This window comes from Ambystoma mexicanum, chromosome 6p, assembly GCF_040938575.1.
Source record: "Ambystoma mexicanum isolate Mex_15411 chromosome 6p, UKY_AmexF1_1, whole genome shotgun sequence".
Classification (NCBI taxonomy): Eukaryota; Metazoa; Chordata; class Amphibia; order Caudata; family Ambystomatidae; genus Ambystoma; species Ambystoma mexicanum.
Window position 1 is genome coordinate 672,734,503 of NC_090935.1, and position 18,494 is coordinate 672,752,996.

At 48.2% G+C, this 18,494-nt stretch overlaps 1 protein-coding gene across 11 annotated transcripts in view; it reads right to left on the reverse strand.

Moving 5' to 3' along the window:
* Positions 1-18,494, reverse strand: part of SSBP2 (single stranded DNA binding protein 2) — a 1,952,970-nt gene that overhangs the window by 398,867 nt on the left and 1,535,609 nt on the right. For 9 of the 11 annotated variants that reach the window (XM_069627566.1, XM_069627563.1, XM_069627561.1 and 6 more), the window contains 2 exons: positions 11,355-11,446; positions 8,314-8,362 (listed from right to left, as the gene is read on the reverse strand). In XM_069627566.1, coding sequence (XP_069483667.1) covers positions 8,314-8,362; positions 11,355-11,446 — 141 coding nt within the window. The remainder of the gene's footprint in view (positions 1-8,313; positions 8,363-11,354; positions 11,447-18,494) is intronic. The other 2 variants (XM_069627564.1, XM_069627562.1) reach the window with 1 other exon arrangement.

The following is an 18,494-nucleotide window of genomic DNA, read 5'->3' on the forward strand; positions in this document are numbered from 1 at the left end:
AAAGACCTTCATCATTTGCTTTCTAAATTCATACCATTTCCTTGGGGAATCCGACCTAGTCGGACATCTTATCAATTCGGTAGATGTGTAAGAGGAAGGGGAGGGGGGGAGATCTGTGGCTCCTCTTCATCTTCTTTGAAGAAGAAGATGAAGAACGTCTCCATCTACTACGTGATCCAGGCCTCTTCAAATGTTTACGGCATTCCGAATCCCTCGATTCCCCCGACTTTCTATGTTTTTTTGACAAGGCCTTCGAAGAGGCCTTGGAAGCTTCCCGCCCCACCGCCAGTTTACCTTTTCTCTCACAAAGAGCTTTCTCCGTCATCGACTGACAAGAGAGACAGTCGCCGGTCCGAACCCAGACACCAAAGAAAAACACGGTGAGGGTCAGTGATCGACATTTTAGATCCACAGTCGACACATTTTTTTAACCCCATCTTGGGAGTAGAAGGGGTAGAAGAAGACGGCATTTTCACGAAGAGAATTCGAAGTGCGCCGTTAACTCGAGAGCAAAGCAATCGGAAAAACGGAACTGAAGCCAATGGGCGCGGCACAAGTGAATTATACCGATGGTGACGTTGACACAGTATGGAGCCCGTCGATGGACATCGACGCCTCGACCTCGTGCACAGCACCCTGTGCCCAGAAAAAATCTAATAAATTCCAAAGCAGCGAAGCTGGCGAGATACGAATATCATAAGATGAGGAATACGTGGGAGGACACAATCCATTTGAATGGCTGTGATTGTAAGTCGGTCTGCTTCTTGTTGTCTCACAGCAGTGGGTGAACTTTGTTGACAACAGAAGCTCAGCAAACCACAAGCGTGAGACTATCAAAAACAGTTGACTATTTTTGAAAGGACTGGACCTTTGACTGAAAGACTATGCGTCCACTTTTACCTCGCCACAGAGGGGCCCTAAAAGAAACCACAGGAGGGGAACTAGCTCAAGAATTACCTAGGCTGTGTGACCAATTGAGGTTATTTGTCGCTTATCCGCAAGTGGGAGTCTCCCACTTTGAGGCTAGGGGGTGAGCCTGTTCTGCAAGACATTACCTAGGGGTCTGGCAAAGTGGGACCTCACTGGGACTGCCTGAAATGAAGAATGATATGTCCTTCTTACACTTGGCTGCAGGCAATTCTGGAGCAAATGTGTTCTTTAATGGAAAAGCAGATGTCTCTTCAAGGAGAGAAGGTACCTAACTGAGACGAGTGGATTACAGAGGAAGAGAGAGTATGTTACACTGAGGAAGTCCACTGACGTGATTGTGCCTTGGAGAGACAGGGAAAAGACAAGCTGCGGAGCCTGCGACTTTCTAAGAGATGGAGAAACCTGACTGGAGACACCAGAAGACTGGCAAGAGAAACAACGGAGAAACAGTTACCAGAGCAGGGACAGTAGTCCTGTACCAAGGGGTGGCGTGAGCTTGAACATCTTGTGGTGGGCGAGCAGCCAGGGGAACGTTGCTGAGATCATTGCAACCAGGAGCGTTATCGGCTGCCTGTCGCCACGTCCGTTTACAGAAGCGGTCTGCAGCAAGAACGAGAACGGAAATGAAAGACCCATTAAAAACATAGGCTGGGAAATTTAAATGACAGGAAAAGAATACTGTGGGAGGAAGGGGAAAAGCACCACATGTGAGAGAGTGGAGCAAACACGGCATACATACAAATAAACATGGTTGCGAGTTAAAAGTGTCAAGTGAGCAGGATAAAATAAGGCAATCCAATAACAAGCAGCCAGAAGAGGGGAAGTCTTGTTGGATAAAGTCACATCAAACAAAGGTTGAGTTTAAAGCCTGTGAGTGATTACACAACCAACAATGCAACAGAGAGAGATAGTATCTCAAGAAAAACTATCCTAAACAGAATCCTAAAAAGGGGACAATTCATTTTGTTATTTTATTGGTCATTTATAAGGCGCTTATACAGCAAGACAGTGTTTCAAATCTCCACAACAGAGAAGAGTGTTTTTGAAGAGCTACAGGAGCTCCTGAAGGAAATAGCAAGACGATGTCAAGGAAGATTGTGTTAAGAAACATACATTCTTTTACTAGAGACATTTCTATAACAAAAGTACCAGAAACCAAGAGAAAACCAGGTGAGGAGAGATACTGTCTTGGCCTAATTAAGAGTTATTCATATAAGAAGTAAGATAGAACTAGATTTGGACTGAAGACATTTATGTTTCGTGGACTTGCTAATGACAGTTGAGCACCTTTAGCGATAGAGAAAGATAGGCCTTTTTCTTATAGTTTAGATAAAAGAATCCTTAAAATGTCTACCAGGTACCCGGCTCTTTCTTCCGAGCCGCCACAGCTGCCAAGCGAATCTCTTACTGGAATTTAGTGGTTTAAAAAAATGTACACTTCCCCCTATCCTTCTCCTACATGCCCTATTTTTGGATACCCAGGCTTTACACCCGGGTTGAACGGGCATGCTTTTGTTACATGGAGGTGTAGTGGCCTCAGCACACTGGACAAGCTATAGGAGGTGAATATTCCACTCACATTTTAGCAGATAGCACTCATTTTACAGAAGCAGAGAGATCTCACAACTATGCTATTGACAGATTAAGAAGGGAGGGGCGTAGAGCTTTTGAGAAATTAGTATCTTTTAATCTCTCAACGTGTGACGTTTCAAATACAGAGAAGATTTGTAATGAAGGCGACACTGAAGAATTCTTCACTCATATGCAACGATGGGAGGAAGAACTTTGTTGTACAATTACCCAGGCACCCTGAGAGCATATATGGAAAAGAGCATCCACATTCTGATATACACTTCTGTTGTGGAGAATATTATATCAATGGTATCAGAGCTCTGACAGACTACATAGGATGTATCCGATTCGTCTTCCCATTGCTGTATGGGATGCCGATAGGTCGGATCCATTGTGCATATCAGGTGGCAGTGCCCTGAAATTAAGCCTTTTTCATCTGCGCTTATCTACACGGTAGTCGGCATTCACCTACCATTAGGCCCCTTACTAGTTCTTCTAGGCAATGTAGATGAACAGGGGGAATTTACTTTGGGAGCAACACATGCAAAGCTGGCCAACCTGATGTTGATCACTGCGTGGGTTGCCATAGGATACAACTGGGAATCGACAGAGGCCCCCATTTTACATATGTGGTGGTCTAGGCTATGGCATTTATCTGCTATGGAGAAGATCACATCAGCACTTTGACCGATTGATTAACTATAATACAGTTTGGGAACCGTTCATTATGTATATCAATTTAGAGGTGAACCGTTCTATAATACCATGCCAATGGAAAACCTTCTTGCTCCTATGAAATGCATGAATGAGTTGGGCGACTTATGATGCGACAACTGATCCACTATGTAAACAATATATGTATGATGAACTGTGTTTTCTTTCCTCTTGTATGCTGAGCCACACCGTCCTTTTCCTCTCATGTTATATCACGATTTTGTTCAGGAGTTGTACAATAATAAATATTGTTTAAAACATGCAATATTAGCCATTTCTAAAGAAAAATAATATGTTAACCTGCCAAAAGCAAACAAACCCCAGGATCAAGGTGAAAGGTTTGTCAATAACCCTTGGCTCAAAAATAACCACTGATGCCCAGATTGGATTAGTGGGTTTCCATGAAAATTCCCAGCAGGCCACTTTTGCGGAGACCTGTTTTCCTGTGTACGTTTTTTGTGCTGCAGGGAATTAAGTTCCATTCCACCACTATGACTGTAATTTTGTACATCCTTCACCTGTTGTCCCCTTGTCCCAATACCAGTCCCCCATGCGGGGGACAAAGCTTCACACACATCCCCTGCTAGGTCCCGCTCCTTTCCTCCTGTGATCCTGCCACCCCCCACCCTGTCCCTGTCCTCTACCGCCCCCCCCCCCCAGAAAAACCCACCTCCGACCCACTTCTTATCGCCAGGCTGCTGCTCCTGTCCCCTCCATGTCTCTCCCTTGCAATACGGGAAACGCGCATGCTGCAATCCAGATAGCCATCAGTTCAAGCAAAGCAGCTTGTCTGCAATTTGCACCTGAGAAGAATGGGCACTTCAGGATAGTGGTCATTACTCCCCACCATTATCTACCCAAATTAATTTTCCCCCTCATTCTCCGGAGAAACACCTGCCTTAACTATGCCGGCCCTTCAATCTTGGCCTGCCAAAATCAAATCTACCACCTCCAAACCGCACAGGGGTTCAGGCGGACTTACAATCAGAAAATGACTCCTTACCTGTAGGTCTTGCAGCAAAATCAGAAGCTCTTCCCACCTTTTATTTATTTGTTTATTGGATATTTGTATGGCACCTATACACAAGTGATTCCAGGTGCCACAAGACAAGAAGGGTGGGGGTGGCGGGGGAACATGGGAACCACAAAAGTAGAACAACAAAACAGTTATATTGGCCTTGTGACAATCCTACCATGCAAGTGCATGACAAGGTTGTAAGTGATGGGTGGAAAGGGGGAAGAGAAAGAAGTGCTGGAGTGGGGTGCCCCAAGGGTGGGGGCAGGCATGTGCTGGGCGGACCAAGGCAGGAAGTGCAAGGGGAAGTGGGGCGGGGGGAGGATGAGTGCGGTGGACAGGGGGGACCAGGTTGGGCTAGTCCAGGTAAGGGAGGCCAAAGGCAAGTGCTGCAAGGGATGCTGGGGGAATTGTAGGGGGTGGTCTGGTCCCTGTATGACTCTGAAAGGACCAGGCCCCAGTCACAGCAACAGAGGGAGAGTTAGCACAGGGGTGGGGGGGGTCGGAGAGGGAAGGAAGAGGAGAAAAGTAAAGTCTTGAGAAGTTTCCAGAACTTAAGAAGATCCGGCTCAAGTCTGAGGGGCCAGGGAGGCCGTTCCAGAGGGAGCAAGCAGCAGAGGAAAGGAATCTACCTCCCACTCTCTGCTTGGAGAAACGTCTGACCTGCAGAGAGTTGGAGCCAGAGGACCGAAGGACTCTGGCCAGGAGGTATTTTGGGAGGGATGGATGGATGTAGGGAGGTCCCAGGCCCCGGACAGACTTGTAGCTGATGCAAAGGTTCTTGAATTTGATCCTTGCTGTCACCTGGAGATAGTGGAGAGGTTTTAGGGCTGGAGAGATGCGGACCCTGGGCTTGAGGCCAAGGATAAGTCTCACCGTCCTATTCTAGATTAGTTGAAGGGGAGAAGGGAGGAAAGAGGCAGATTGAGAAAGAGGCTGTTGCAGTAGTCCAGGCTAGAGAGAACCAGGGCTCTGGAGACGTTGAGCTTCTGGGGGGCGGTGAGCAAAGTTAGAATGCCCATGAGGAGGTGTAGCTGAAAGTTGGACTTCTTGGCAAGGTTTGTGATGTGTGGACAGAAAGAGAGGCATCAAAGATGATCCCAATGTTTTTTGCCTAACAAGTGGGTGAGGGGAGAAGGCCCAAGGAGTCAGGCCTAAGAGCGGGGAGAAAAAGGGAGCAGGCGTCACCATGAGTAGGGTCTTACTGGCATTAAGGCAGAGATCATTGGCAGAGCACCAAGCCTGAATGAGGGAGGAGGCAGAGGCGGTAGATCAACTTGAAAGAGAGCTGTGTGTCTGTATACGACTGGAAATAAAGAGATCAGGGGATCCAGAGGGGCCAGATAGATGTTGAAGAGCCATGGCGATAGGATAGAGCCTGAGGGACGCCCCAGTTAGAGAGTGAGATGGAGGAGAGAAAAGGACCCATTTGCACTTGAGATGATCTGTTTGAAAGGAAAGGCGTAATCCACACTAGTGCCCCATCCGCGATGCCAAGGATATCATGAAGACAGGTTATGAGGATGGAGTGGTTGAGTGTGTCAAAGGCAGAAGATCAAGGAGTATCAGAACAGAGGGAGTGTTAGAGTGCAGATTAGAGAGTAGGTCCTAACGGGTGTTCAGGAGAGCAGTTTCCGTGCCTCTGGATGTGGATGGTCAGTTGGGGGATGACCAGCTTCTCCATGAGTTTGTCCAAGAAAGATAGGAGATAAGTCGATAGTTAGCCGGGCAAGAAGGGTCAGTAGACAGCCTTTTTAGGAGAAGGCACACAAGACCGTGCTTAAGGGGTTGTGGGAAGGAGCTAGTGGCAAATGAGTGGATCCAGAGTTCATCCAAGGGTTGGCGAGAGAGGCGATGTTGTCCTTGATGGTTCTGAAGAAGCAGGGTAGCTCTTGTTTAGAGGAGACTTTCACAGAGCGGACAACTCTAGAGATCTCATCTGGCGCAATGGGAGGGGAGGAGGAGAGTATGGGGGGTAGAGGATCCAGGGGAAGCAAGAGAATTATGGCGCGGATGACAGAGAGGACAGGATGCACAGACATTTGGAGGAGAAATGGGTGGCCAAGTGCAGAGCAGAGGGCCTGGGAGGGAGGAGGAGAGGTGGAGACTGCAGTAGGACTGGCAAGTTCCTTGCAGATTTTAAAGCGTTCAGCCATGTTATTGGTGGCTCTAGAGATGCAGACTTGGACATGAGCCCTCTTCTTGGAGCAGATGGCGAGACGATATTGCCTGTGTAGCAGGCGACAGGCCAGTTTGTCAGAGGATGAGCTATGATGCCTGCCACTTCTGCTCTGCAGCTTTGCACTTGGGTTTCAAAGTTGCCAAGTCTGAGTCATACCAAGAGTTGTATTTAGAGGCAGCCTTCATGCAAAGCCTCATGACGGGGGCAAGGATGCCCAGGGTGTTAGAGATAGAGAGATGGAGGTTAGCTAGAAAAGAGTTAGAGGGTAAGTTAAATGATGGGGGAGTGGGGGGGAGGAAAGGCAAATGCAGCAACTGAGACACGATTCATCAGTCGAATGACAAGGAAGGAGAATGGCAGTGCAGGTGAAGGCATCCTCAGGGGACAGGGGAGATCAAGGTGGGAAGAGAGGAGAGAGTGGTCAGACCAGGAGAGAGGGGTAGTAAGAGGTTTGGAGAGAGGGATGTCTGTTGAGATGAGAGCATCCAAGGTGTGTCTGGCAGAGTGGGTTGGGCTGAAGGGAAGGATAGTGAGGGAAGGAGTGTCAAAGGTCGCAAAAGAGAATAGCAACATCTGGAGAGTGGAGATAGATGTTAAAGCCACCAAGGAAGATAACTTTGAGGGTGGAGGCAAGAAGAGGGGATGACAGGTCAGCCCATTCTGAGAGGATGAGGGTGGTCGGACCAGGGGGCCTGTTGATGGTAGCGAGAGTAAACGAGGAGGTAGCGGAGACAGAAAGCCTGCAGGCTAAGCTTTCAAAGGATGAGTAGGTTTGAATGGGGATGTTGGAGGCAGGAATCCACTCAGGGAAGACCAGAGCCACACCACCACCAGGCCGGGAGGGCCTGGGGTTGGAGAAGATCTTGTAGCCCTCAGGGAGTAGAGTATCAAAAGCAGAGACGGGCTGGCCTTAAACCATGTCTCAGTGAGAGCAAGGATGTCAAGGTAATCGTTTATTTTGGACTGTCAAAAAAATAACCAATGAATCCACACTTGCAGACACTAAAATATGAAGGTTTATGAGTTCCAAATGGCTAATGTAAAAATACAGCACTCTCCAATTTTCTTGTTAATATTTGGTATTTTGATATAATTATTCTTAAGTAGGACGAGTTTAGGTTACAGTCTTTTATAAAACATAATTGATTACATATCTTGAGTACGCCAATCTTAAATGTAACTCTTGGACCACAGGGAGCTTATGTTTTATGTAGAATAATCCTCAAAAATCAACCCATATATTCTCATAATCTGAAAATTGCAAGTACTTCACTTCAAATTTTGAAAATGGCCATTTGTAACTATATTTCAACTTGCTTATAACAAAGGGCCTAAACTTTGAACTAGCTATTCTTCATTAATGAAAAAATATTCAAAGAAAGTTAGTAATCTGAGGTGAAATGCATCTATTTGGTCCATCCTTCAGAAAATGAAAGTTCATGAACTTGACAGACTACTAACAACTTGTCTAAAACTAGACTAGGATAGCCTATGCACTACAGGGACTGCTTTGCATCAGGAAAACATCTAAACATATATACATCAATATGGGCAACTCTGCACCACCTCCCATATAATCATTAAACTAGCACATGGAGGTTCATGCAATAAGTTGTGCCTCAGTGTATTCGTACTTCCCTTTCATCCAAAGTAGATCTCATAAATGCAAGCATGTTGAGCAATTCCAATCACAATTATTTAAGTGAAAAGAGGACAGAGTTTGTAGAGAAAGCAATATAAATGGGTATTGTTCAAAACGAATAAACTGGATGGTATCATACTGGAAACAAAGCTGATATAATAAGGTGTGTTAGTACACAAGCAATGTGTGTCTTTGTAATGGCTTTGTAATGGTTTCAGCAACATTGGATCTAAAGCTCAATATTTGAAATGGTCTTACCGAGTTGGCATTGTTCGGATTTGGCCATGGCCTACCGCCTCCTGGACCCCTGCAACATAAAAAGTAGATGCAGTGAGGGCAGACATTTTCACAGTTTGGAACGAATAAATGTGTCATGTCACTGATCTCAGGCATCTCTATAAACGTATTTCTGCATTTTAAAATGGCCAGAGCTGTTGGAAAAGTTATTTGATAGTACTCAAAAATTAGATTAAGACAGCCAAAACTTGACCAACACATTAAGCTATATATGTTCACATTTCTTTCTGATTATAAATATGCAGAAATAAATCAAATATGTTTTCATCTAGTCTTAAAACCTCAAATGCACTCATTCAGAATATTTGTAGAGCATCTGTAAAGCCAGATGTTTAGAACAGAATAACGAGCAGTTCGAAAAATAGATATGAATATGTACATGGTGGATCTTCAAAAGTAGATTGGCAAACCTGGTAACAAGCTTTAGAGGTAACGTGAAGGCAGCCATGGTCGCAAAAGGTGTGAAGTGACTAGCCAATATTTGCTTTACAGATTTGTAAGGGGGATTACTACCGGCCCTCTGGTTCCTTTTCTTTTGAATAATGTGCCATGGGTTGGCATTTAAGAGAGCAACTGTAAACGGCTAAAAGGGCCCCTGTGCGCAATAGATGGAGTACTATCTAGTGCATGCAAGATATAAAATGTGATGTTGACGAATCAGCTTCAACTAAACCCATCCAAAACTGAGACTACTGTATTTGTATCTAAAAAAACAAATAGGTAACATGCTGTCTTGTATCCCATGTCCAGCACTCTTCAATGTCCCAACTGTTTTCTCCAGCAAAGTAAAAATCCTTGGTTGTATTTTCCAGGCAAACAAACTGTAATCTACAGGTAAGCAAGATTGTTAAATCTATTTTCATCTTAAACTCTTGAAGTCTCTCCTGCCTCTTATGTCTGAAAAAGATCGCCAAGCAGTAGTTGGGGCACTGGTGAGCTCCAAGTTACACTACTACAATGCCCTTCTTATCGGCATTCCAACTAACCAAATGCAACGCCTCTAAGTTACTCAGAATTCGGCTGTTAAGCTTCTTTTTCCCTGTCCAAGGATACACTTATCCCTCAGTTTCATAGGGGCTTTCAATGGCTTCCAATACAACAGAGGGTTCTCTTTAAAAACCCTCTGTCTGGTCATAATATGGCCCCTTGTTACTACTTATCATCGAAAATGTCTGTCTATCAACTGGATCGTTCACTCCGGTCCATGGGTCGAAACTTCTTAACGACTCCATCTTCTAAATTTGTGCATCGGTGTGTCAGATGTTTTCCCATAGCGGGTCCACAAGCTTGGGACCTGCTACCAGCCTGTCCTGGCTATGGATTATTTTTTCCACTCTTGTTTCCTTGATCTTAACATCTGCACCAGATGCAGTTTCTGCCCAGTCCTACAAATGATCAAATCAAACAGATTACTGAATTCATTGAAACCCAAAAAGATATGCCTGGTTAAATGCAATTTCTGCCCCTTTGAGGCAGGCTTAAAAGAAACAGTATGCCTACTAAACTTGAAATCCCTATAAGCAAGAGCAGCTCTTTCAGCATCAAGATAATTAAATTGCAGTTCAGTTGGCTGGATGAAATTAGGTAGGTAGGTAAAAGTTGATTCAGGCAATATTAACAAAATCGCCAACACCCAATGAAATGAAATTAGAGAAGAATGGCTATGCAATAACTTTCTAACATACAAGTATGATAGAACGTTAGAAAGAAACCCTAGATGAGTCACAAGAAAAAGCATATCCGGATAGAAATCTGGCTAAATGAATATTCATCTGCGAAAGCAATCATTTTGCTTCTCTACATAAAGAAAAAAATACAAACCTAAATATACATTTGGCAAATATCAAAAATGTGCATGGGGTGAATAGGTGGTCCAATGAGTTTGCCAAGATTACGTTGAGGGCCTAATTAAGAACTGGTTAATGATTCCAATGGTAAACTGCTCAGTATGAAAGATCAAGGTTTTGGCTTTTTGGTAGATTGCCACTGGATAGAGGTGTAGCACGATTAATGAATATTTCAAGTGTGTTTTGATCATATAAAACGGGCAATAAGCAACAGCGCCTACACTAAAAAAGGAGCATACGCTTTGACTATGAACAAATTAACCAGTTTGCATTTGGATGTGGTGGTCTTAGAAGGTTTTCTTCTCCTTTCCGACTCCTGATTTAAATGTGTACAACTGTTCTTTATAATGCATTCTAAGTCGTGTGAAGATGTGCTTAGATTAATCATCTTTGTTACACACAAGCGAAAGTCAGGCTTGTAATGATGCTAAATGTGAGGAACCATAGATATGAAAAGCTGAATACAATGCATGTATCATGTCAAGGCGTCAACTGAGAAGCATAGGCACATTTCCTTCCTATTTCAGAGGAGTCCCTCTAAATGTAACCTGTTACATTTTCTATTTGTCCAGGGAGAAGTGGCGTTCCGCACAACAGGAAGATATTTTGGGATTTTGCTCCAATTGATGGGCCTTTTAAAATGTTCTACAGAAATTCAATAAAAGAAAAATGAATTTAAATTTCAAGGCCTGAAATATGTGCAGTTTTGCTTCTAGAGCACAGAGATGAACTTTGTGGCTGGTGCCAACCATAATGGCGCCCTCAGCATACTCTCTGATTAAAAAGGAAGATGAGACTTGTTTCATGTTCTCTGTAATTTGATACTGAAGCAGAAAGGAAAAAGGATAAATTGCCCATAACATTTTTGCAATGCTTAATCATTTTTAACATGCTGTTTTTCATTCTTCGTGTTATTCAAACTTTGACCTTGGGTAAAAAGTGACATACAGAACATGCTTTTAATTCCAAACATACGACTTAAACTTGTTTCTTTCTGGGACTGCAAAGCAATTCAGAAATCCAGCCATGAAATGAAATCATATTGGTATCTCTTAGATATCACCCGCTGATACTTATCAATGAAAAAATGCTTTTATGTGGAAAAATAAAAGTATGCAGACATAGAATACTGTAATTGGATACAATCTTGCTTACATGTTCATTCCCGGCATCCCTGGTCCACCTAAAGCATTCAATGGGGGCCTCATTCCACCTCCATAGTTCTGCAATGATAACCAAGGGTCAGACTACCACAAAACAAAAACAAAAAAAAAGAAAACCAAAGAGGGGGAAAGAAAGGACAGTAGGTTAATGGACTTTCCCAAACCAATGGAATGGACAACGCCTGAGTAACAAACTCTTTGAAGAGGTTTCAATCTGAACTGGCCAAGCATACAAACTATCTTTTCTCAGCGACTATCCCCTTTGTAGGCATCTTTCATTGTTCATGTGCACTTTCCAAATCCTTGTAGACATCAGAAACATTTTACAGGTACTGTATGCCAGTATTAAAAGAACAAGAAATAGGGTCACAAAAGATGCATGTCTGGTGTTCAATTCATTGGCTTGAATTCTCTTATGTATCAGCTAAGCAGCAGATTGCAGTCAAATCTCATTGCAAAAATCGCCAATATAAAAATTAACAAAATTTAATCACATTAAGCTTTGATAAAAAATATAAGTAACTGCATGACAACACTAAAATGTGAACTACAAAAAAAACGAGCCTTAATGCATACGTGTAGTCAATATATTGGAATAGTGGTCAATACATTTGGGGCATAACCACAAAAAAAGCAGAATTAAAAAAATGAGTCTGCTCGTTTTGGAAATTACTGCACTCAACAGACTGTCATCATTAATGATTTTACATCTAATGTAAAGAATCTTTATCCATCACGTATTTCCACGGATAACCTACACCGTTTTTCAGCTACCTTTAGACATTGGGGGTCATTACGACCCAGGCGGTAAGTACGCCAACTTTACCACCATGGTGTAAACTATGTTTACACCATGGTGGATGGCGGATTTACCGCCCCATTCCAAGGGGAGTGGGGCGGTAAATCCCCATTTCCCATTTTACCCTTCCCCATTCCCATTTTTGGCCCATAGGGCATAATGGGAGTGGGGAAGGCGCTAATTACGCCACCGTAAATTACGGTGGCGTAAATAGCACCAAGGCGGTTTAGCGCCATGGATTTTAACAGCTGCTAAAAGCAGCCGTTAAAATCGGAAACAGGCGTTAAGGGTTAACAACGGCGTTAACCCTTAACGCCTGAGTTGTAATGAGGCCCATTGTATTGATTATAATATACACTGCTACAGCAGGTTAGGAAAATGATGCAATCTTTCTTTTGAACTTCAAACAGATTTATGTTACAGTGCTAGTTTTAAACTTTGGATCAGAGCAGAGGTCATCAAAATAAAAATGAATTCAGTAATTGAGAAATGTCTGAGACACGCATCCTCCCTTCTCTGTTATCCAGGAAAGAACAAGTTACTTACCTGTAACTGTCGTTCTCCAGCATGGGTCTGGCATGGATTCACATGCTCATGAATATTCCCCGTCGTCAGGCTGGGAATCCTCGGTAAAGAAAAAATCAGTATCAGTTTTGTTTCTGATCAGTCTTTCTTAGTAGTAACCAATCACTGATCTCTGGGTCATACTGCCCCCAGCCAATGACTGCCCTCTCCCTAAGCCCCGCCTCTGGCAGCCATCCTCAGATTTGGTAGAACGCCAAGTGGCAGTATGACCAAGTGAAGAGCCGCAGAGGGGTAGGTGGGAGGGTTCGCATGTGAATCCATGCCAGACCCATGCTGGAGAACAACAGTTACAGGTAAGTAACTTGTTCCTTCTCCAGCATGGGGTCTGGCATGGATTCACATGCTCATGAATAAAGGAATACATAGCAGTATACACATGCACAACCACGGGAGGTGGCAACAGGCTGAACATTAAGCAATACAACAACTCAACATTAAGCATCTCTTACCTCCTCACCAGGCTCACCTTAAGCGAACAGGTTGCGCAGCACTCCTTCGCCGACCCTGGACTCCTCCCTAGAGTCCCGATCGACGCAGTAGAATCTTGTGAAGGTGTGCGTCGACCTCCACGTAGCAGCCCTGCAGATGTCCAGCAGGGGCACACCAGACAGGAATGCCGTGGTAGCAGCGATCGCTCTGGTCGATTGGGCTCTCGGACGGCCGGGCAGCAGTCGGTTTGCCAACCGGTGACAATGCATGATGCAGCCGGAGAGCCATCTGGAAATGGAAGACTTTGAGAGAACCTTCCCTTGGTTCACAGGTCCAAAATTCACAAACAGTTGTGACGTCTTCCGAAAACTCATCGTGCGGTCCACGTAGAACTTCAGCGCTCTAGCGACATCCGGCGAGTGTAAAGTCCTCTCGGCCGGCGTCGAAGGCGATGGGAAGAAAACTGGTAACACCAAAGGCTCGTTGAGGTGGAAGTTCGACGGCACCTTGGGCATGAAGGAGGGGTGCGTCCTCAGCACTACCCTCGTGTCATGAAAAGTCAAGTATGGAGGCTTGCAAGATAGGGCCTGAATCTCTCCCACTCGTCGTGCAGAGGTGATGGCCACGAGGAACGCTGTCTTCCATGACAGGAACTTCAAAGGCGCCGAATGCATAGGCTCGGATGGGGCTCCCATTAGCCTGGTCAGCACCACAAAAAGCTCCCACGCCGGGGCAGGGGCCTTCACCGGCGGGAATGATCGGAATAGTCCCTTCATAAATTCCTTCACCAGGCGATGAGACCACAAGGACGCCCGTCCCGAAGTCCTGGTATATCGGGAGATGGCAGCCAGATGTATTTTGATGGAGGCGTGAGCCAGTCCAGCTTTGGCCAGTGACAGTAGGTACGGCAGCACTTGAGGGGCCGTAATCCGCAGAGGGTCAATCTTCTGTGCACGGCACCAGACAGAGAGCCTCTTCCATTTATGACCGTAACACTTGAGAGTTGAGGACGCCCTGGCCTTTGCAAGAACCTCTCTGCAATCAGCCGGGATATCGTACCCTCCAAACTCTAGTGCTGCAGGAGCCAGGCCTGCAAGTTCAGCGACTGTGGGTCGTGATGGAGAATGGCGCCTCCTTCTCTGGAGAGAAGATCTGCGTCCACCGGCAGCTTGACTGGTGGGGACGTTGACAAGTCCAGAAGGTCCGGGAACCAGATCTGCCTCGGCCACGCCGGTGCGACGAGGATCATCCTGCACCTGGACTTCTTGAGCTGGTTGATGAGGCGGAGCAGCAACGGCAACGGAGGAAACGCGTATAGAAACAGGCCGTCCCAAGGGAACGAGAAAGCATCGCCCATGCTCCTCGGCTGTGGGAACCTGCTGGCGAACCTCTGGCACTTGGAGTTCGTAGCCGTCGCGAACAGGTCGATCCGGGGTTTGCCCCATCGTTGGAAGAGTCGATCCACTTAGTCCTGGCGCAGTTCCCACTCGTTGCACGAGCGCAGCTCCCTGCTGAGTGAGTCTGCGATGGTGTTTTTTATTCCTGCCAGGTGGAAGGGAACCAGAAACATCCCCTGGGCGACGGCCCAGTGCCACAGATCCTGGGCCTCCTTGGATAGGGCTGGGGATCTGGTGCCTCCTTGCTTCCGTATATAGAACATCGTGGTGGTGTTGTCGGTGAAGATCCTCACCACTTTGCCCTTGAGGGACGGAAGGAACGACTTGAGAGCCCAGAACACTGCTCGGAGCTCCAGAATGTTGATGTGGAGGGACCTCTCCTCCGGGAGCCAAAGGCCTCTTGCGTGGAGGTCCCCGGTGTGGGACCCCCAACCCTCCAGAGAGGCGTCCGTCGTCACCGTTGCCTGAAACGCCGGGATTTGAAATTCCGTGCCTGACGTGAGGTGAGCACGGATGCCCCACCATAAGATCGCCCGACGGAACTCCTCGTCGAGAGGGATCCTGTCCTTGAAACAGCGCCTCGCCTGAAGCCAGCGGGCGTCGAGGAACTGTAGCGGACGCATCAGAAGTCTGCAAAGGGGTACAAGATAGATGCATGAGGACATCATCCCGAGGAGGGACTTGATGGACCTCACCCTGGCCACGTCCGTGGCTAGCAGGCGCCGCACCTTGCCCAGGATGGTCTTGGTCCTCTCCTCTGAAGGGGAGGCCAATTGCCCCACTGTAATGAGCTTCGCTCCCAGAAACAGTGCTATCTGCGATGGACCCAAGTGGGATATAGGATAGTTGATGGCGAACCCCAGGTCCGTCAGCAACCGGACGGTCCTCGCCGTGTGTTCGACGGCGAGTTCCCTTGTCCGGTCCCGGATTAGCCAGTCGTACAGGTAGGGGTAAACGTGGATCCCCTGCAGACGCAGACGCGCCGCCACTGGTGCCAGGCACTTGGTGAAAACCCTGGGTGCCGACTTTAATACGAACGGTAGGGCTCTGAATTGGTAGTGGCGTCCCTGAACCACGAACCTGAGGAACTTCCTGTGCCTTTTTAGAATAGGGATGTGGAAGTAAGCATCCTCCAGGTCCAAAGACGATAGGAAGTCGCCTTCCTCCAGCTGTCCCTGCACGTGCTGGAGGGTGACCATCCTGAATTTCTGCGCCTTGATGTACTTGTTTAAGCGACGCAGGTCCAGGATGGGGCGCCAACCGCCTGTCTTCTTCTTGACGGGGGAAGTACCTTGAGTACACTCCGGAGCCCCAGAGTCCTCTGGGGACGAGCTCGATGGCACCTTTCTTGAGCATCGCCCTTACCTCCAACAGCAGTTTAGGGACGTGGTTTTCCTTCCTGGCCACGGGAGGAATGCGAGGGCACTTCTTTTGGAATTCCAGCGAGTGCCCATTGGCCAGGGTGTCCAACACCCAACGGTCGGTGGAGATGGACTCCCACACGCTGACGAACTTCGTCAGCCGTCCTCCCACCGGGGTGCTTCGCTGGGGGCCCGACAACATGGCCAGGTCAGTCTTGCTTGGAAGCGGCCTTGCCCTCCTTGGCGACGACGGCGAGATCCCCCTGGCTTGCCGCGACCTCTGTAGGCCTCCTGGGAAGAGGAGCGGGCCGCCTGGCGGTAAGTGGAGGAGCCACCACTGGAACCTCTGGAGGCACCCTGTCTGACTCCGGAGCTCTGAAAGGGCCGCCGCTGTTGAAGCAGCCCTAGGGCCCGGGCCGTCTCTGAGTCGGTCTTGATGGCCTGTAGAGGCTCGTCCACCGCCTTACCAAAGAGGTTGTTGCCGTCGAACGGCATGTCCAACACTCTGGTCTGGACGTCCTGGCGAAAGTCTGTCGCCTTGAGCCATTCTCGTCGTCGGAGGCAAACTCTGTTGCCCAGTTGGCGAAATCCGTTATCGGCAATGTCCGTTGCCACCGTTATGGCGTGATCCGATGCCACCTCACCTTCCTGCAGAATTTCTAGGGCCTCTGCCCTCTTGTCGTCAAGCAGGAAGTCTAGCAGGGGAGCTATTCTGAACCAGAGCTCCCTGTCGTAGCGGGCCACGATCGCTAAGGTACTGGCCGCCTTAATCGTCATTGCCGCCGACGAGATGACTCGTCGTCCCATGGAGTCCAATTTCCTGCCCTCGCTGTCCGGCGGGGAAGTGGAAGTTGAAGCCATCGCACCCGCTGCCTTCTTCTTAGCTGCTGCCGAGACAACAGAGTCCGGCGTGGGCTGGGCCCTGAGGCACAGGGGGGCGGTACCGGGGACTTGGTACTTCTTTTCGTACCTGTCCCTCTTGGCGGGTGTTGTGGCAGGATTCCTGAGGACAGCAAGCCCCTCGTTCCAGATGTCGTCGAGCAAAGGCACCACGAGGACCGTCTTCCTCTTGGCCTCTCGTCGTTGGTACAGAAACCCTTCCTTTTTCTGTTCTTCAGGGAAGAGCTGGAAGAGCTCGGATGCCCTGGTTATCATGGCGTGGAAAGAGCCAATTTCGTCGGCTGGGGAAGCCCGCAGGGGGGGGGGGTGATGACAGGATGTCCGCTGTGTCATCACCGCCGTCATCGTCAGTCCCCGTCGCTGTGTCCGTCGCCGTATCCTCTCTAGGGTCCGGTGAGGACGAGGGGTCCACAGGTCTCGCAGGCACGAAGAGTGGAGTGGGGTGGACTCTCCGCCGCTTGTTCGGAGGGCTTCCCGGCAGGCCCGGTTCCCGATCCTCCGTCGGGGTCCGTGGTAACCTCGTCCTTATCTCAGTACATAAGGATTGGATTGCCAACAAAATGGCCACCGAGCTATCCTGAGGCTCGGTTAATGGCTGCGACGGACGGGATGGCCGTTCCACTGGGCCCTCTAAGTCGACATCATCGCTATCCTCAATCACGTCAGCAGGGGCCGCCCCCTGGGATCGAACCCTCTCGAACCTCTCGTTGAGGCCTATGAACCTCTCTTTGAGGCCTATGCTCTCGTTGAGGCCTATGGACCTCTCGTTGACGCCCTTCTCGGTTTCTACCAGCTCCTCCTCAGAGGCTGATTCCGAGTCTGTAATGGCCACCGGCCCCCACCCTCTTTTTCCGCCGGGCGCTTCACGGGGGTCTTAACAATGGGCTGGAAAGAGGATTCCCTCCACGGTGGCAGGGATACTCTGGGCCCAGAGGCCGTTTCCACTGGCGTAGTCTCATCCGGCTTCGCCAGGGTCGCAGCGACCACTTCGGCAGAGGCCTTTGCCGGATGGATCAAAGCCCTCACCACCTTAGGTGCGTCCTGGGCCTTTGCCTTGGGGGGAGGGTCAGCACCTCTCTCCCTCTTCGAGATCGACCGGGTCCTCTCCAGCGGCTTACCCGGGTTCTCGGACTTCCTCTTCCCCAAACCAGAGCGCTGGTTCGTGGTCGAATGTGCCGGGGAAGTAGCGCCCTGCCTGGCAGCCGAAGAGCCTGACCTTTCGGCGCTCCCGGTGCCCGCGGACTGGCAGTGCTTGGCCTTCTGTTGGGCCCCCGTCGCCGGGGCACCCTCACAGGACTTAGAAGCCCGCTCAGACTTTTTCTTCGCCTTCTCACCTGCTGTGCCCTTCTCCAGCCAGGCGGCGAGGCGGGAACGACAATCTTGTTTGCTCCGTTCCGAAAGGTTCTTGCAGAACGCATAGTCCTTCTCCACGTGCATCTTGTCCTCATGAAGACAGTAGAGACAACGCGAGTGCTCGTCCTCCTTGAAAAAAACGTTCTGCAATCCGCATCCAGGGCAGCACCTGAACAGCTTGGATCCGGGCGTCGAGCTTCCCTTGTCCTGGGCCATGTCCGTTGAGGTAGGCTGCAGATCTTCCGGAATCCTCCAAGAAGTGTAAACTCGACGAAAACTTCACCCTTGAGGGGCGTAGAAGAAGTCTG